The sequence below is a fragment of the Helobdella robusta genome (genome assembly GCF_000326865.2).
Source record: "Helobdella robusta unplaced genomic scaffold HELROscaffold_14, whole genome shotgun sequence".
NCBI lineage: Eukaryota > Metazoa > Annelida > Clitellata > Rhynchobdellida > Glossiphoniidae > Helobdella > Helobdella robusta.
Genome location: NW_008703782.1, coordinates 960,259 through 981,751, shown reverse-complemented (window position 1 = coordinate 981,751; position 21,493 = coordinate 960,259). Strand labels below are relative to the sequence as shown.

The following is a 21,493-nucleotide window of genomic DNA, read 5'->3' as shown; positions in this document are numbered from 1 at the left end:
TATATGATAGTTTTCGATTTGTTAATTCAACAACCCAAGAACAAAATATTACACGAAAAATTAACGAACAAATGAATGAATGAATGAATGAACGAGTTAATAAATGAATGAACAAACGAACGAACAGATGAATGAATAAATAAATTGACGAATAAAAAATGAAGGTAAGAGCGGATGAACAAGTATTTATAATTTATTTGAATGAACTGAGACGAGGTTATTTGACAGAGAAGTGAATGAATGTAGTAGTTTTAAAAACACCACCAGCATCATCATCATCATTACCACTACCATCATCATTATCATCACCACCACCACTATCATCATCATTATCATCATCACCACCACCACATCTCCGTCATTATCATCATCAATCAAATACTTTTTTGATGAAGATAGCCTTTCACGGGAATATTAATATGTAATTCGAAACTGTTAGCACCAATTCAGTTATTATTATTTATTATTACTATTATTATTTATTACTAATACTACTATTATTATTATTAATTATCATTATTATTGTTATTATTATTATTAATTACACTACAAATTAACACAAAAAGCACCAAGAAGCATTGCTCCTTACTTAATCATTATAAATAATCTATGACAAAAATCTGTTTATATATATATCTACGAAAAACCCAAATTTATGTGAATATATATATATATATATATATATATATATATACATACAAATATACATACATACATATATACATGCATCACACATATATGCATACATACATACGTACGTATGTACATACAAACATACATACATACACACATACATACATACAAAAACCCAAATATTTACTCACATATACACACTCGCACGCAAAAACACGTGTTGTACGCTTATGATGGTATCTATAAATAAATTCTTGCTCTAAAACCCAATGCATACACGAGTTCAAGCACACATGTGTGAATATATATATATATATATATATATATATATATATATATATATTAGTCATATATATATATATATATATGTATATATATATATATGACATATGTCATACCCATATGTACAATATATATAACACATGTCAAGTCAGTCTGTATAAATGAAATTATTATGATTATTATTAACTATTATATTTATTTTCATCATCCCATCTGCGTGCAATGCCATTGAATTAATTAATATTAATAAAAATAAATTTAATATTGAATAAAAATAAATTTATTAAAATTATCATCACTGGTAATAGTATAAAAGTAGTAGTAGTAGTAGTAGTAGTAGTAGTAGTAGTAGTAGTAGTAGTAGTAGTAGTAGTAGCTGCAACAGCAGTAGCAGCGGTTGTAATGGTTGTAGTATTGTCATTAACATTAGTATTGTTAATGTTATTGTCGTTGTTTTATTATTGTTATTACTTTTGTTATTATTGTTGTTATTATTGATATTGTTTAGCTGCGTAGCGAATCGTCGTTGATGAATATGCTGTATGAATGTACGTACGTGTAGCTACATGCGTACATGTAGAGAAGCAATGATGGAAAAATGCTCGCAAAATGATTTTTTTATGAATGAATGAGATTTTCGCCGCAATTTTTGCATTATTTTGAAGTATAATTGATAAGCTTTTATTAGTTGTTATTTTAAATTGCATTTTCCCATGTCTAAAAGATATTATTGATCAATTTTTGTGTTAACTGTTTAATTCACAACGGAAAATAGTTTTTTCGTAGAATTAGTCTTTGGGGAATTCCAAAAGTTTTTTTATGCTAAGATGGCAATGCACTTTTCAAAGGTTAGCCTGGACGCTCGGTGTTGTTAAGGTTAGTTTTTAGATCATTTTTTTACTTTGATCTTATTATTTTTTTTATTATTAATTCATCAAATAGTAATATTTATTTTTTATAATATATTTATTTTAATTATTGACCATTTTTCATGTTATGATGATCATCATTATGCACAAAAAAAAGCTCCTAGCTTTTTTTCTTGCATCTTGCTTTTTTTTCTGCAAGCTTCTTTTTTCGGCTTGTAAATTTTATTATTGGTAGTAGTAGTAGTAGTAGTAATTAAGTTGGTATTTATTTATTTATTTACTTATTTATTTATTGAAGCTTAGCTAACTTATCCTTTATCTGTCATCAGCAAATGGCGGTCCTAACTAATAAACGTCTGCTAGTTATTTTTGGCCTCCTGGTTGTTTACCTGGCATATTGGTGGAATGCAAATTTTCACGTACCCAAAAACTTAGAACAGCGAGAGGAAGTTATCATGATCTATGCTGTTTCAAAGCTTAGCAGAATGATAGTACGTAAACTTTATATTTTTACATTGTAAAAAATTATTTATGTTTATAATTTATAATCTTATTCAATTTCAAAGATATATTTTTAGTTTAAATTATTCATAATAATAATACTATAAATAATATAATTGTTTTGTAGACAAGCTTTGGGGAAAACATAGGCCTTGGCCACAAGGTTGTATTATGGAGAAAAGTTTTTAATTTTCTGCATATGTTGTTTCCTATTACAAAACCGCCTGGAATTTTAGTGAGGAATTTATATTGATATTTTTAAATTAAAAAACATTAATTTATCGCACATATTTTTTTTTTCATATAAAGTTCTCTTTATACTCAATTTTTTAAAATAGAAAAAAAACTAAATAATCCCAAGACTCATACAGAAAATTTTAATGGAGTGGAGGTCATTATTATAGAGCCCTTTCAGAAAGATGATTATGGACCTGGAATGGTTTTTTATCACGGTGGGGGCTGGGTCCTTGGAACAGCAAGTTGGTCTTACTTACTAAATTCACTAAATTGGTCTTTTTTTATTTCTGTACTAATTGAATTGTTCCAAATTGTATTCATTCATTCATTCATTCATTCAATTATTTATAAATTAAAATAAAAAACTAAATAAAAAAATTCACTATTTTTAGGTGATAATTTGGAATTCTTGGCAGTGCTATCCGAAGCTCTGAACATGACTATTATTTCAGTTGAGTTAGTACAATGCAGTACACATACCTTTTTTTTTACTTTTATAATTTGGTCCTCTAGATGAAACTTGAATTTTTTATATTTTCCTGTGATTTATTATTTGTGTAATACTGAAAAAACAGAATTTTATTATTATTTTCAGGTACAGAATGGCCCCAGAACACCCCTTCCCCACCCCACTGGATGACTGCTTCGAGGCCACCAAATACTTTTTTGAAAATTCCGCCAAATATAACGTCGATCCATTCAGGATTGCATTAGCTGGTGGGGGCTCGATTTTAAGAGAAGTAGTAGTAATAGTTGTAGTATAATTTTACGTAGTAGTAATAGCAGCAGTATAGTAGTAGTAGCATTAAAAGTAGTAGTAGCAGTGGCAGCACAAACATTGATACTTATGATAGGAGTGAGTAGTAGTAATATTTTAATTAATTTACCATTTTTTGAAAAATTTTAAATTTTCCAAAAGGATTCAGCGCTGGAGGCAACTTGGCGGCGGCAATGTCAATCAGAATGCGTGACTCCGCTCTTCCCTGGAAGAATAAGGTCCAAGTGTTGTTATCCCCATGTTTGCAAGCCTACAACTTTGACTTTCCATCTTATTATTATAATGAGCTGGATGAGATCTTGCCCAAATTCAGCATGATCGAGTTTTGGCTGTGGTATGCCCTAGGTCATGATGGTCATCATTATGTTGACCAGTTCATGCACTCCAGGTCACTTAGTTAATCTCATTATTTATGTTAATTAATGTTACTTTGTAATGAATGTTTTATTAGAATTCTTTTGACCCTACGTGCCCAAACAACAGTCATTACCATGTCATTGATGAGAAGAAGATGCATGGAAAACTGTTGGACTGGAAGTCGCTGGGCCTGCCACTGAACAAATCGGATGTCGAGGACTTCCAGTCAAAAATAAAACAACCGAACATCCAACTCCCAGTAGACGTCGTTTCGAAACTGAAAGCCACATTCATGAATCCACATTTTGCGCCACTCATGCTGAAAGATTTTTCAGGACTGGCCAAAGCCTTCGTCGGCACAGCCGAACACGACATCCTTAGAGACGAGGCCCTCTTATATGCCAAGTACTTGAAAATGAACGGAAATGCCGTGAAAGCAGTCAATTACAATGGAGCCTTCCATGGCCTAGTTTTCTGGAATGAGCATTACAACTTACCTAAGAGAGTGGCTATTGATGTTATTGAGTTTTTGAAAGTTAACTTATAAATTTTTTGCTTCTCGGTTAAATTGATAAATTTGTTGGCGTCACACTCTAGATGCTTTTTAAAAGTTAGTTTTGAGATTAGTTGGTTGAATTTAATTGTGATATAGTTATTTGCATGGCACACATACAGATAGACATACATGCATACACACACACACAATATATATATATATATATATATATATATATATATATATATATATATATATATTGTGTGTGTGTGTGTGTATGCATGTATGTCTATGTGTGTGTGTGTTTGTTTGTTTATACCTCATATCTTACATAAAACATTAATTTGCCATTAGTAATTAAGTATACTTACTGCTGTTGAGGTCTGCAATGTGTACTGTACTTTACATGCGCCTCATATATTTTCATATTCATTTAGGGGGATTTTATTTTATTGATTTTATTTTATTTTGTATGTATTTATTAATCTAAATTGGGAACAAGTTTAAACTAAGGTCGGTATGTATGTATGTGTGTGTGTGCGTGTGTGTGTGTGTGACGATTCTTATTTACGAGCATGTTTGTTGGCTCTTATGATGCTAGCTCATTGGTATATGGAATGCTTAAAATACTCTAACATAACATTGCAATGATTGCTAATATATTTATGTAAGATCCTACTTGCTGATAATATGAGCACATACAGGCAAGCATACATACAAACAAACAAACAGACACATACATACAAACAAACATATACATGCGTGCATACAAGAATACACACATATACAAATATACATACACGCAAAACATACAAACATATACATATTTTTTAAACATATTTTTTATTGCACAGTAGTTATATATTACACACACAAACACACACATACTGCTATTTATATATGTTTTGTTTTTAAATTTATTGAAAATTTGAAAAAATTGTTATATTTTGATTTTTATACTTTCAATTGACAAAAATGGTGATATTGTTTGGAGAATTTATAGATATATTTATATTTTTGATATTTTTGGTGTACAATAAATAATATCTTGTTTTTCTTATGTGATATATATGATGATATCATTATAGATAATCATGATATTCATTCATCGACATAAGGTTATCTTTTTCATTTATTCATTTATTTATTCTTTCATCCATTCATTCATTCATTTAGTGGCTATTCACAAAGCATGTCACGCTTTTTTGCCATTCTTCAACTCCACACTCTCTCCATCATTCATTCATTCATTCATTTATTCATTCATTCATTCATTTATTCATTCATTCATTCAATCGTTCATTCATTTATTCAATCGTTCATTCATTCATTCATTCATGCTTCAACTGATTTTTAAGAATGCTTTTTTTATGAAAACTATTTCACCGCTTATTTTTGTTATATCTATCACAGCAAAAATATATTGAAAATTTTATTATTATTATTTATATTATCGTTAGTTTTTTGTTATTTCGTTATTATTACTTTTATTTTCGTTTTATTAATTTCAAACTTTTGAAACCATGTTTTACCATTTACGATTTTGGATAGAGTTTACTTAGTTTTTATTTTCTCAAATCTAAAAAGTTATAATTGACAACTAATAACAATAAGAAGAATAAAATTAATAATAATAACAACAATAAGAATAATAATAATAATTCGTTATAAGTTAAAAAACGAACGGTAAATTACTTTAAAATGAACAGAAATACTGATTACTAAAGCAAATCTATGAAAAAAAAAATTGAAAAAAAGATAAGTAACAGAATGCAAGGAAGTTTGTGTGGTATGTATGTGTGTGTGTGTTTGTGTGTATTTGTGTGTGTTTTTTGTGTTTGTGTGTGCGTGTGTGGCACGTATGTAATAAGGCATGACATTGATCAACTTATGCAGTATACATAGTAACATAGGATCATTGAAAAAAATTTGATATATACAAATATAATACTAAGAAATACATTACTTGAAATAATATATATATATATTTATGCGCGCGTGTGTGTATGTATGTATGTGTATATACGTATGTGTGTACGTGTATGTATGTGTGTGTGTACGTGCAAGATACGTACGTAGATGGATCCAAAAATAAGTGATTTATTGTTTTCCAGACAAGAGGTTGATGAGCGCTGAGTGGGTTTACTACTGCGTTTTCGTTTCATTATCATATTTATTGTTTACTATTATTATTTTTATTGTTGTTGTTATTATTATTTGAAAAATAAAAGATCTGTTCCCATTACCATTATTATTATTATTCCTATTTCTCCAGAGCACATGAAGCAAAGACAGCCAAATGAATCACAAACATCTGGGTGATTTTTTTAGAGTAAAAATAACTTTCAAAAAATAAAAATTTTATTCGATTGTTCTTTGTTTTATTTTCATGGAATAAAGAACAAAGCGCTAAATAAACTACTGTGTTTGTTATTATTGTCGTCATTGTCTATTTTAATTAAAGGTTATTTATTATTTATTATTATCAGCCAGACATAATGAACAAAAAAAGAGCCACAAATTTAAAAAAAAATTCTCTCCCGGGTTGAAAAAATTTGAAATTTAAGTACATATGCGGCCCTTTTGTGATAAAATAGTTCTCAATGTGGCCCTCACAACAAAAAGTTTGCCCACCCCTGCTATATATTATACATGATGACGATGAAACTCTGATCACTATTATTATATTATTATTATTGTTATTCCTAATAATTATCATTTAAAATTAATATTATTTATAATTATGAATAAAAATTACCAGTGCAGACGCCGGTAAGATTGACAAGATGAGAAGGAACCCGGCAATGTTGTTAACAAAATGCCAGCCAGCTGTATAACAACCCTTACAAGTATGAAGCATCATATATTGTTCTCATTATTTGTGATTGATCTTTTGTGACGTCACAACGTACGATACGATGACGTCATCGTGTACTACTAACTTTAGAGAATATGTATGTGTTGGGCAGTCCGGATTGTATTCCTGGCGGTCCCAGACGATAATGCGTGCACTTTTGTAAGTTCAAATACGATCCATATTGGTCCATTAGGCAGCAGGACGCTGGCACGTATGGACCTGTTTGTTCTATGTTTTTATTATTGTTATTATTATTATTATATATTGCTATTGTTATTTGTAGCTATTGTCGTTATTAATCATTGTTGTTGTTATTTGTCATTGTTGTTTTTATTCTTGTTTGTTAGATCTTTTTTTCACATTTTAGTTACTGAAATATGTGTCTGACAGTTTTATTTTAAAATCGTAATTAAATAATTAAAATAATTTAACAAAAATAAAATTAATGACATTAAAAAAAATTGATAAAAATATTGAGAATTTTTATTCGCTAGCCAATAAGATTAGTTCTATTCTGAAAGTACCAAGAGGAACCCCTGTAGACACCCCAACCATCATCGAAGGTTCCACAACAGTACCACTGTATGTGCGTGCGTGTGTGTGTAAATATATATACATATGTGCGTGTGTGTGCGTGTGTGTATGAAGAAGCAAACTTCAGACAATATATATATATACATATTTGCGTGTGTGTGCGTGTGTGTGTGTGTATGTGAGTTAGTTAGTTTTGATTAATGAAGAACGTCAGTATGTGTTTATTTGCATGTGCATGCGTGTGTTAATTAATTACAAAAAACACATTAATGTGAAACAAAAATAAAATAACGAAAAACCAACTTTGGCCTGAGCTCTATCCCAATGCATGGTTAATTCCTCATAGGAATGAAGGCCGTATTTGTATTTAAGAACGTTTGACATGTACGTCTCCATGTTAGGCCCGATTGCCTTTGTGATTGATATGTGTGGTTGGTTGATTGATTGATTGATTGATTGATTGATTGATTGATTGATTGATTGATTGATTGATTGATTGATTGATTGATTGATTGATTGATTGATTGATTGATTGATTGATTGATTGATTGATTGATTGATTGATTGATTGATTGATTGATTGATTGATTGATTGATTGATTGATTGATTGATTGATTGATTGATTGATTGATTGATTGATTGATAGATTAACTTACTGACTGATTGAGTATATGACCGATAAATGATTGGATGACGATCTATTGCTGTGTTATTATTGATTCATTTTTTAGCATGCCGTCAAATTCAATCGTTTATTTTTGCCTCTGATATCAATTTATCAAATTAAAATTCTTGTATTCACTAATAAATAAATATTAAATAAAATTAATTTGAGATTTATTTTAAATTAATAATAACAAATTTTATACTAAAGAACACCACGTATCTCGCTCACCCAACTCCTTAAAGTGATGGCCATTGATGCAGATATGGCGAAAAGGATGAACGCCAACGCTGATAAACTGACATACTTTGGAGAGAGAAATTTTTAAAAATTGATATAAAGTAAATTTAACAAAAATCTTCAAGCAGATTGATAAAAATTTAAGAAAAATCGACAAAAATAGATCAAAATTAAAGGTAAAAATCTCAAAAATTGTAAAAACCACGGCAAGGCTAACGAAAAAAAGAATATTTTTTCTTTTAGCCATACTACCAAGGATCCCAAACATGGCGGACGTTGCCAATAGACATCCAGCTGCCACCAGAAGACAGGTGGCGTGGTAGGCAATCCCGGTCCCCAGTACATCCGGAACGAAATCTAAATGCTCGTGAATGAAGTAGGAGCCACATCCTATGATAAGGCATGAAGCTATCTAGTTTTAACAAATTGTTATGTCGAAAATTTCAGTTGGACACACATACACACAATAATCTAATCTATAAAATTGTTTTAAAATAGTTATTATTTATTAGTATTTACACACATACACACAATAATCTAATCTATAAAATTGTTTTAAAATAGTTATTTATTAGTATTTACACACATACACACAATAATCTAATCTATAAAATTGTTTTAAAATAGTTATTTATTAGTATTTTAATTGATACAAAGTAATATATTTGTAATTTGATCCATTAGATTATAAAATAAAGGTCAAACGAGTCTTCATTAATGTTTTGCGTGTTTAACGAACGGTTCGCTACTGCCTTGAAATATTAACTTATATTATACTTATGCATTATACTTATTAATTACTTCGTTAGTATAATATTTTAATACATATGTATTATAAGTATCTTGTATTAATAATAATCTTACCAGGATAACTAAGTTTGAAAGTAATAAAATATTCAATAAACGATTTGAGTTTAGAATTCCTCCATTCTTATAATAAATACTTTCATTAAACATTTTAATATAGATTTTAATGCAAATTTCAATCCTGAATTTAGTTTTCAAGCTTCTTATAAATAAGCACTTATGATTTTACAAAAGCTTATTAATTTATTCTATAAATTAATACAGGTGATTTAAATTGAATACGTATACAAATTTGCGTGAAAAATAACCTTAAATTGATTAAAAAATTTATTTTAATATCAACCGGCTTGTAAACATGTCATCGAGTAAGTATTTATTTAAAAAAACATTAAGTTTTTCCCGAAATGAAACGCTTGACAATTAGTTACCAGTTTACTTTTAATCAATTTTATATGTTGATGAGTTGATCGTTTTTTAGTTTTATTTATTTTTAAAGCAATTAATTAGTTGAAAATATTTTTTCAAATGTTTGCCTATGTCATAGTTTGATACTTGGAAATATGACGATTAGTGTATACAAAATTTTATCACAAACAGGATTCTTGCTATTTTGGTTTTACAACAGATTAAGTAACTAACACTTCTTAGAAGTAAGATAATAAAATTTTATTAAAATAATACATAGCAACACTAACAACAAGCAACACTAATTTAATTAAATTCTTTTCGAATTGATTGACATTTGACAATAATGATAATAATTAGGTTGTTATGCCAACACTTAAAAAAAATAAGTTAAAAACTGAACTACTAGCAATTACTACATTGTTATCATTACAACACAATTTAAAATCAGGTGATCCCGGATCCAATTATTAAAAAAAGATTTTTTAAAAAAGGCAATTTGCAATTTTCACTAATTGTTGACCAATTAACTAATTTGACTAATTCACTTTTAAACAACGCTAACCATCAGCCATAAACTTCATCTGCATAGTCCCCAAAGGTCAAAGAAGAATGTGATGGCAAAGAAGTCTGTTCAGGTTTTTTCCATTTAGTATAATATAATAAAATATAATTGTAATTGATATTTTTTATAATTGAATAACATTTTAAAAAATATTAGTATTGTGTTTTATACAATTTATTGTTAGTAGTATTATAGTAGGGGTTAGTAAACTTTTGGCTGTGAGGGCCGAATTTAGAACTATTTTATCTTTGAAGGGTCACATATGTATTTAAATAGCAAATTTTTTCGACCTACAGGAGAATTTTTTTTGACCCGCAGGAGAATTTTTTTTAAGTAAGATTAGTGGTTGCTTTTTTTGCCATAATGTTTGGCTGATAACCTTTATTTGGAGAACAAGGCCTCGACAGCCATAGTTTGCCTACCTTTGATTTATAGATTACTAAGCCAACAGATAGTATATATGTATATTTATTTATTTATTATTTGATTAATATAATTTATTAATCTTTAATCATCTTTTTATTTTTCAGTTTTTTTAATAGATAGACAAAATTACAAGTAACCTCAAATACAACATCTACGACATTGACATCGACATTTATATCATCTTCAAACTCTAAGAAATAAACAAATAAATTAATTAGTTAATTAATCAATCAATAAATAAAGTTAATCAATAAACCAATCAATTAGTTAATTAACAAATTAATCAAAAGATAATTTTATGGTGCATTTCAAATTTCATGCATACAAATAATAAAGGAATGCCTGGTAAAGGTTGGTTTAATTTGAACTATCATAATTACTTTTGTTATTATTATAATTATATTATTACTTTTATTATTGTAATTATTACTTCATTGCTAATTTTTGTGTGACTAGTTTGATTAATGAGTTTTAGTCAGTTGGATGATTGATTGGTTGGTTAGTTGATTGATCAATCATTAATATTTTTTAATTTAAAATTTTCAAAAGTTAAAATTTTTTTACAAATCAATGAAATTTAATATTTCGATATACGTTGTACTAGAAGAAAAAAAAATAACAATGATGTATTGTTAAGTCATTTTGTTTATCTGAGTCATAGGTAGAAAGTTAGTTACTACAATCATAACAATAGTTTTATCTAGATGGGTGTGTGCGTGCGTGTATGTATGTATGTGTGTGCATGCGTGTGTGTTAATGTATGTGTGTTTGTGTATTTTGTCATTTCATTTATTTAATTAATCGCGTAATTATTTAGAATGTTTAGAATGAGATGTATGTCTGTATGTTTGCTAGTGTCTGATTTATAGGTTGATTTTTTATTGATGGATAGATTGTTTGTCGATTGATAAATAACTTATAGTAAAATAAATCAAAAAATATTTTTTAAATAAAAAAAAAACTTGAAAAAAAATTACAGAGAATGAATTTATAAAATTTGGCAAATCCCTGACGAGTAAGATGCTTTCGTCGTCTGCTCTCAACAACAGCAACGCTAACAACAACACATCCCTGTTATCTGGTGGAGGCCAGCAGCAACAACAACAACATCTGCCAAACAGCTCGCCATCTTCACCGTCGAATAATGCCTCTTCTCTCCAATGCATGAGTAAAAGTTAACTTGAGATGATATCATTGCTTAGTTTCCTTCATAGTTTTTTGCTCTCTTTTTTGCTGTTCTCATAGTTGCGATTTTCTTTTATTATTAGAATTTTATTTCTTCATTCATGCATGCATGCATGCATGTATTCATTCCTTCATTCATTCATTCGTTCATGCATTCATTTATTCATTCGTTCCAAGGTGGTGCTGACGATGATACATCGCTTCACTCTAGTCATACTGACGCAAAATCATCCAAAGTTGGTCGATTGATTGATTAGTTGATTGATTGATTAGTTGATTGATTGATTAATTGACTAATTGATTGACTAATTGGCTGGTTAATTGATTTTAAGATGGTCAGTCAGTCGTTTGGCCGATTGTTGTAGTTGGTTGTCTGTCTATCAGGCTTCTGGCTCGTTTGTTAGCTGATTGATTGATTAAATAACTGGTTGGTTGTTTCGTTAATTGGTTGGTCGATTTTTTGATGGGTTGGTTTAATTAATTGAAATATTTTTTCTTGTTTAATTCATTTTATTTGTCAATCAAGTTAACTTCTTTTCAATTTGCAGCCTTTGGAATTTGGCAAGTTGTCCAGTTTTGGCTCTAAAGATCTGGCCAAAAATGTTAAGAAAGAATCATTAAAAGTATGTCTTGTAATTGATTATTATTTCAAGTATAGATTTTCATTCATTCATTCACACATTCATTCATTCATTCATTCACTCATTCACTCATTCATTCATTCATTCATTCATTTATTCATTCAATCAATCCTGTTTAAAATATACGTTGAATTGAACATTTTAATTAATTCATTCTGTTACGCTAATCTTTCAACTTTATAATCCATTAAAATACTTTAAATATTTTCGTTTTCGAATATATAAATATTATAAAATATAAAAATATTTTCGAAATCCTTTTCACCGTCACCCATCCTACTTTATCAAAGGCTGCTGCAAACACGTGCACACACACGCACACACACACTCATACGTTCATACACAAGCATAATAAATAATAATGATATGCACCCATAAATAAAAATAATATGCGGCTAAACACACGCACACACACTCATACATACATATATGCTGTACACAATATCCTTATAAAACAACAGACAGACATCAAGTTAGTACATACACACTTGAACCACATAATTTTTGATGGTGGTCTTTGATATCTGGACAGACTGCCTTAGAACCCGGTCATCGTGGAATAGCAGCGCTAACGCTGGACATTTTTCAAGCACTTTGCCCTCTGAGCTAGCTTTGCAACCATTTTATCACTGTTAACGTCATACTAATACAACATTACTGAAGCGTTAATTGTAAAATGTACTTAAATAAAATGAAAACATTTTTTACAGGTTCAAAAAAATAACTACAGGATGGAGAAGAAGAGGGCGACCAATGAACTTTTGAGCACCCTGCAAGACCCTACCATCGTGGTCCTCTCTGATTGGCTGAAAGTTCGGGGCAGTCTCAAGAGTTGGACCAAGTTGTGGTGCGTGCTGAAGCCCGGTCTACTTGTGCTTTATAAGAGTCATAAAGTCAAGGTCGGTTGGTCTGTTGGTCAGTCAGATGGTCAATCGGTCGTTGGATTGATTGGATTGGCTAAAATTGATTCACTGACATTTTGGACACTGACATAATTAATTAATTAATTAATTAAATTAAATTAAATTAATTAAATCTATCAAACAATCAGCCAACAAACCGATCAGCGAACCAATCAATCAAATAATCACACAGTTAAACAATCACTCAGACTGTCAATCAACTAATCAGTTTTTCAAAAATTTATTAAAAGACACCCGACCAACCAACCAACCAGTCAATCAACTAACCAATCAACCAACTAACCGACCAACTAACCAACCGACCGACCAATCAATCAACCAACCAATCAGTCGAGCCACTGGGTGGCCACTTGTTTGTTGAGCGCCTGTGAAGTCATTGAGAGGCCGTCGAAAAAAGATGGCTTCTGTTTCAAAGTTTTCCATCCACTTGACCAATCAATCTGGGCCACGAAAGTAGGTCATATTTATGACGTCACCGTCGTTATTATCATCATTATCACTGTCATCATTCTCATTGACATCATCTTCATTATCTGGTGCATATTTGATAATCATAAATTCATCATCGTCGTTGTCGTCATCATAATCATCACTGTTAATCATCAATAACCATCATTATCACAATAACCATCATTATCATAATAACCATCATTATCATCATCATCACCACAATCATCATCATCATCACTAGGGCCCTAGAGGAGAGAGTATAGGTGCATTAACGCTACCACTTCCAACATCATATCTCATATTTAGAGCACCTTCTGAGGCAGCTGGTATATATATATGTGTGTGTGTGTGTGTGTGTGTGTGTGTGTGTGTGTGTGTGTGTGTGTGTGTGTGTGTGTGTGTGTAACTGTGTGACTGAGCGTGTATGTGTTAGAGAGAGAGAGAGAGAGAGAGAGAGAGAGAGAGAGAGAGAGAGAGAGAGAGAGAGAGAGAGAGAGAGAGAGATGCATGATTGAATTTTTTTGTGTGGTATTCATTAACTTACCCCGCTTATCCCCTCTGCCTAAAATTAGGGAAATGTTGGATAGACGCTTTGGAGCTTGCTCTGCATTGCAGCAGCCTGCTGATGAGGTCCATGACCAAAGATAATAGAGACGTTGTGCATACTTCTAACAATACCAGTGGTTAGTTCATTTATTGGTTGGCTGGCTGGTTGATTGCTTGGTTGGTTAACCGGCTGGTTAACTGGTTGGCTGGCTGGTTGATTGGTTGGTTGGTTAAATGGATAGCTGGTTGCTTTTTCGTTTGTTGACGGATAGATTTATAATTATTTTGTGTTCATTCATTCATACATTGCAACTGCAAACAAACACACACAGACACACACATACAAACACACACACACTACACACACAGACACACACATACAAACACACACACACAGGCGTTATTATGTCGGTCAACCCAGCGTATCGGGCCGATTCGTTCAGCTCTACTACAATGCCCGGCTGCAGTGGTGGTATGATGATGTCACTCATGGATGAGAGTGATTTCGAAAAACATTTCAAAATTTGCGGTTGGTTGGTTGACTGATTGGTTGGTTGACTGATTGGTTGGTTGACTGATCGGTTGGTTGGCTGATTGGTTGGTTAACTGATTGGTTGGTTGGCTGATTGGTTGGTTGGTTGGCTGATTGGTTGGTTGGTTAATTGATTATCGTATGATAAGCTGGTTGATTGATTGCTATATGATTTGTTTGATGGTGGCTGAAAAGTAGATTGCATGTGATTAAAGTTACGCTATCACGTTTTGAAATCTATTCATTTAAAGATTCAGATACGTTAATGAGTTAATCAAGCAAGAAATCATTCAATTAATTAATGAATCAACCAATCAAACAACCAAAAAAACAACCAGCCAATCACATTAAATTTCCACACACACGCACACACACACACGCGCGCGCACACAGATCTAGACGAAGACATGAAAACAGACAAGGACGACGACAAAACGGACAGCGATGACGACGACGATGACGACGACGACAAGATGAACAAGCGAGGTAATGATAACGATGACTACGAGGAGGGGGGGAGGGACTCGAGGGGGTCCAGGGTCGTCGTGGCTGATGTCCCCCCTGTGGAAAGCCCCTACGTGGAAAATGTGGAGGAGGAGTTAGGACAGGTTAGGCAAATTTGATTGTTCGATCGATCGATTGATTGATTGGTTGTTTGGTTGGCTCGTTAGTTATTGTTATTATTATTGTTATTATTATTGTTATTATTATTATTATTAAGCTTGGGGATGCTTCGCAAACGGAAGAGGTTGCCGACGAGAACAAAAGCATCATCTGGTCTCTGGTCAAGCAGGTTAGATGGGGCTGAGTTTAAGAATTCTCTTGGCGTATTTTTCAATTAATAACAAAAATAATAATAATATTCTTATTCTTATTATTATTATTCTTCTTATTATTATTATTTTTCAAGGTCAGACCTGGTATGGACCTGTCGAGGGTAGCTCTGCCGACCTTCATTCTAGAGCCAAGGTCATTTCTCGATAAGCTGTCTGACTATTACTATCACGCCGATCTTCTTTCCGAGTGAGTAATGATGATGATGGTGGTGGTGGGGTGATGATGATGATGATAATGATGATAATAGAATTATTGAAAGGTTGACTTTATAGACATTAGAAATGGGGCGTTTGAAATTAACAAATGCATTTTCCAACCTAACCAAACATTACAACTTTTTGTATCACTACTACTACTACTACTACTACTACTACTACTACTACTACTACTACTACTACTACTACTACTACTACTACTACGCCAGAGCCGTTAATATCGAAGACCCGTATTCAAGAATGAAGATGGTAGTAAAATGGTACCTGTCTGGGTTCTATAAGAAACCTAAGGTGGTCATTCGACTGTTGTACATCGTGCTACTTTCGTTTTTGTTGCTGTGGTTGGTGGCTGTCGTTATGATGACGGTGGTCACATCATTATGGTGATGATGATGATGGTGATGGTGATGCCGGTGGTAATGATAATGATGACGCTGGTGATGATGATGGTGATGATGATGACGAGGGTAATGACAGTATGATGACGACGAGGACGGCCTAGGTGATGGTCACCCGTTAAAATTATCATCGCCCCAATAGGGCTTGAAAAAACCCTACAACCCCATTTTGGGTGAGACCTTCAGATGCTTCTGGAAGCACCCAAAAACAGGCAGTCGAACGTTCTACATTGCCGAACAGGTGATGTTGTTTTTTTCAGTGATGTCTGTCAGTCATCTTCGTCGTCGTCATCATCATCGTTGTCGTTGTTGTTGTTGTTGTTGTTACCATAGCTATCACTGCCATCAATACCATCATCATCATCATCATCATCATAATCACTACTACCATCATCATCATCATCACAATCACTACTATTATCATTGTAATCGTCATCATCATCATTACTCCTTCCTTAGATTTCTCATCACCCACCGGTTTCGGCTTTCCATATTACGAACCGACAGGACGGATTCACCATTAGTGGGAGCATTTTGGCAAAGTCGAAGTTTTACGGGAATTCCCTGTCCGCCATCTTGGACGGTGTTTGTCGTCTGGTTCTGCTGAATAGAGGGGAGGATTATACAATTACTATGCCATATGCACACTGTAAAGGTTGGCCGTCTGTCTGTCTGTCTGTCTCTGTCTGTGTGTCTGTATCTTTGTGTCTGTCATTTTCTGTCTTTGTGTTTGTTTGTTTGTCTTGCTGTGGTGTGTCTATTTGTTGAGATACAATGTAATGTTTGTGGTTGTAGTTTTGGTTCACTTTTTTTTGGTTTATGTGGTTATATTTATTTATATTTCCTTTTATTCGTTCATTCACTCATTCGTTCATTCGTTCATTCATTCATTCATTCATTCATTCATTCATTCATTCATTCATCTATTCATTCACCTATTCATTCATCCATTCCATCATTCCATCAGGCATTTTGATTGGCACCTTAACGATGGAGTTCGGTGGTGAAGTGTCTATCCAGTGTGAGAAAACCGGATATAAGGCTGATATAGAATTCAAGTTGAAGGTCACTATGATGATGATGATGATGATGATGATGGTGGTGATGATGGTGGTGGTGGTGATGATGATGATGATGATAATATGTGAATGAGGTTTGTATATATACCAATGATATAGTATTTCGATCATTTTTTGTTTGTTCATATCATAAATTGTTGTATTAACCATTCATTGATCATCAATCAATCAGTCAATCATCAATCAATCAATCAATCAATCAATCAATAGCAACCAAACAATGCCAACCAATCAATCATGCACTTCTTCCCCTAACTTCCTAACCAACCAATCAACCAACCATGTGACAGCCATTTTTAGGATTGGTCGGTGGTGAAGCTAGCAACAGGATCGTCGGCAAAATCAAACTCGGGGACGAGACCCTCTCCAGCATCGATGGACATTGGGATAATGAGATTACCATCAAGGATAAGAAAACTGGAGTTGGTTATTTTTGCCTATTTTTTTCGCTTTCTTTCTTCTCTCTTTCTCTCTATCTCGCTTGCTCTCTCCTTCTCTCTTCTATTTGTTATATGTATTTGAAATTTCATTATTTTTGGTTAATTACCCTTTCTCTCCCTTCTATCTCTCCTTTCTCTCTCTTTCTTTTTCTCTTTCTCTCTCCCCCTCTGTCTCTTTCCAGTTGTTGTAACAAGTTTTCAGTACTGTTTCATATCATTTTTGTCGTTTATAATCATAAATGAATAAATGATGATGCTGTAGTAAGAACAAAGTAGATAGGTACATCCCTGCTTCACTAATTACCCCCCACCACTCTTATTCCCTAATAAACTAATTTATTAATTAATCAATTAACTAATTAAAACATACATCCTTCAGACGACAGAATTGTTTTGGAAGCCCACCCAAGAAGTAAGATGCAATAGGTTGAAGAGGTACACTATTCTGCTAGAGGCTCAGTCTGATTTTGAATCTGAGAGGTTTGCTTGACTTTTTTGTTTGTTTTGTAGAATATAATTATTTGTTGGTTCGTTTTAACTAACTTCTGCCTAATCCAACCAGACTGTGGTCCCACGTAAGTGACGCCATCTTGCGCGGCGATCAGCAGACGGCCACTGATGAAAAGTGCATTCTAGAGGAGGAGCAAAGAAAAAGCGCGCGAGAGAGAAAGGCCAAACTGGTGGAGTGGGTGCCTAACTTGTTTGAGAGGAATGTTATAACTGGGGAATGGATTTATAAATATGCTGAGTTAGTTGGTTTGTTTGTTTGTTTATTTGTTCTGTTTCGTTCGAATGTTGGTTACGTTTTGTTAGTATTATATGTTTTGTGCATTTGCATACACTCATGTAGCCATTGATTGGAATTTCACGATCGACACATCCCTGAAAAATAGTTGGCGACCATGGGACCCACTGAATGACGTCATACAGTTTGAAAGAGATTTCATCATCAGTACGAAGACCCACCACCAAACGCCCATCGTACACACGACCAGCATCACGAGCATGGAGGAAAAGCCCACAGTCGGAAATCCCCATCACGGACATTCCAGACATCCGTCTATGGATTGCGCCAATAGAATGAAGAGGATCAAAATGAGGTCGATGTGTCCTAATAATCCGACCGCTGATAGGTCAGTTGTCGTTGTTGGGAGCGCGAATGAGGAAGCGACACGACGCAACAGATCTGTGGAAGATGATGGCGATAGTGAATCGTCTCTATCCGCTGGTCAGTTACATCATAAATATTTTTCTCTACATAAATATCTTGAATAGTATGTTTTTTATAAATATTAATAATAATATTACGTTTTATATAAATATCAATATATAGGTCTCTTAATTACGAAATGTTTGTGGATCAATCAAAATTTATTCCGATTTTTATTGGTGAACAGTTGAAGCCTCAGCCAATGAGAGACAAGTGGGAATTGTCAGCCCGACGTTCGGCGACAGCGTTCATTCGCTTATTCAAGTTCAAAAAGACACTACCGAGAAGTTAGCGAGCGTGCAACTACAGCTGACAGCTATGCAGAGTCAGCTAAGAAGCTTAGCCGTTAACAGTAGCCCAGCTACATATTCAGTTCATGATAATGTAAATAGGCATGCTTCGTTCGGCAGGTTTGATCAGAGGGATTTTATTGTGTTTCTGTTTGCGGTATTCATTCAAGGATTCTTCGTTTGGTTCTTCAAGTAGCTTAAAATTTTTAAACATTCTTCTCTCCCAAACTGTAAATGTTTTTATCTAACTAAATTTTGCCACTTAATGTTTTTTTTTTCTTTTTAAAATCGTTTCGTTCTGACTTTTGTTCAAATTGCCATCGCAATTTTTACTTAAATTTTTCGACACGAAACTTATTCAAGTCATTATTTCACATGTAAGATCAATTAACACGTCTATATTTCAATTCTTTACTAACTTTTCTATCAGTGATTTACTGATTTTCGTTCACACACACCCACACACACACACATATATATATATATATATATATATATATTTGCACCACAGTATCAACAAAATTGTTTTAAAATCAAAATGTTTTTTTTTGCATCGCAAGCATTATCATGATTAACCAAAAGTAGTAAAAAATAGCGCAATTATTATAATAATTACTTATTAATTACTTATTATAATTATATTATAATTCTATTCTTATTAGCTCATACACACACACATATATATGGTACCTCAAATATACGTGCGTAACATATAATGATATTTTCTTTGTAACTTAACTCGTAGATTGCCATGTATAGTATAAGCTAAGCTGAGTAACGTATTTCATAATAGCCACACAATTTAATTATTATTGACAAATATCTAGATATAAATAATAATTATTATTCTAATTATTACAGTCATGTAGATACCCATCCTATGTATATATATATATATATATATATATATATATATATATATATAAAAATATGAAAAGTTTGATACCCATCCTATGTGTGTATATATATATATATATATATATATATATATATATATATATATATATATATAGTTATGAAAAGTAAGGTTAGGGTTAGGGTTACAAGTGAAATGTACTTAGAACGGTGAGTAACGGTATTTGCTGTTATTATTAACAATAATTTCTCTGTATTTTATAATTAATATTTCTATTTTTATTCTAAAAGGTTATTTGTAACAGGCTGTGTATGTTCTGTTCTGTTAGTTATCCATTTCTTCTATAGCGGTTCTTTACTCGATTCGATACCATTCTATTCTATCTAATTCGATTCTATCAAGAAGTAAATGTCAATTCTAATTGATTCTAGTTACAATTGTCGGTTCTTATTGATTGTATTCTATACTAATTGATTATAGATTCTATTAGAGCAAAGATGTCGAATTTTATATTTTCCAAAATTTATATACTATTTATATTAAGCCAGTATTCGAATGAATCTTGCTAAAGACATCTTGATTATACATATATGTGTATATATATATATATAGAGAGAGAGAGAGAGGAAGAGAGAGAGATTTCTACTGCGTTTTTTTTTCAAGTTTACCTAATATGATTATTAAAGATTTTTTTATTTTTCTTGATTATACATATATGTGTATATATATATATATATATATATATATATATAGAGAGAGAGAGAGAGAGAGAGAGAGAGGAAGAGAGAGAGATTTCTACTGCGTTTTTTTTTCAAGTTTACCTAATATGATTATTAAAGATTTTTTTATTTTAGCTCTAATCCATTAATTATAAAGTCAATTAAAAAATTATAAAAAAAATGATTATTATTGAGGACTTTGCTATAGTTAATTATTTATATATATATATATATATATATATATATATATATATATATATATATATAAGGTTATTATTTTTGCGTTTACTATTAATTTCATCATAAAAAAGAGCTGAACAGTTTTGTGATTTAACTTAACTGTTCATCTTTATTGAAATTAATTTCTAAGAGATAAATGAATGAATAAATAATATATATATATATATATATATATATATATATATATATATATATATATATATATATATATATATATATATATATATTCACATGACTTATGATAATTGCGTTTCTCAAAGACTTGAAAATGTTTTTCTCT

The 21,493-nt window shown here is 31.6% G+C and overlaps 2 protein-coding genes across 2 annotated transcripts; both read left to right on the top strand.

Moving 5' to 3' along the window:
- Positions 1 to 1,742: 1,742 nt before the first annotated feature.
- On the top strand, positions 1,743 to 4,204 carry HELRODRAFT_168752 (hypothetical protein; the record flags this gene model as incomplete). Its single annotated transcript, XM_009014615.1, has 7 exons — positions 1,743 to 1,763; positions 2,114 to 2,275; positions 2,647 to 2,764; positions 2,915 to 2,978; positions 3,118 to 3,239; positions 3,442 to 3,688; positions 3,784 to 4,204. The coding sequence occupies 7 exons, from the start codon at positions 1,743 to 1,745 to the stop codon at positions 4,202 to 4,204; spliced, it is 1,155 nt and encodes a 384-aa protein (XP_009012863.1).
- A 4,511-nt stretch (positions 4,205 to 8,715) lies between these two features.
- On the top strand, positions 8,716 to 19,594 carry HELRODRAFT_168751 (hypothetical protein; the record flags this gene model as incomplete). Its single annotated transcript, XM_009014614.1, has 18 exons — positions 8,716 to 8,768; positions 10,233 to 10,299; positions 12,386 to 12,460; positions 13,189 to 13,371; positions 14,093 to 14,177; positions 14,795 to 14,869; positions 15,323 to 15,537; positions 15,651 to 15,722; positions 15,840 to 15,952; positions 16,191 to 16,272; positions 16,522 to 16,620; positions 16,887 to 17,034; positions 17,347 to 17,444; positions 17,749 to 17,880; positions 18,278 to 18,378; positions 18,461 to 18,654; positions 18,749 to 19,126; positions 19,296 to 19,594. 18 exons carry the CDS (start codon positions 8,716 to 8,718, stop codon positions 19,592 to 19,594), a joined length of 2,469 nt encoding a protein of 822 aa, XP_009012862.1.
- Between the last annotated feature and the right edge of the window lie 1,899 nt (positions 19,595 to 21,493).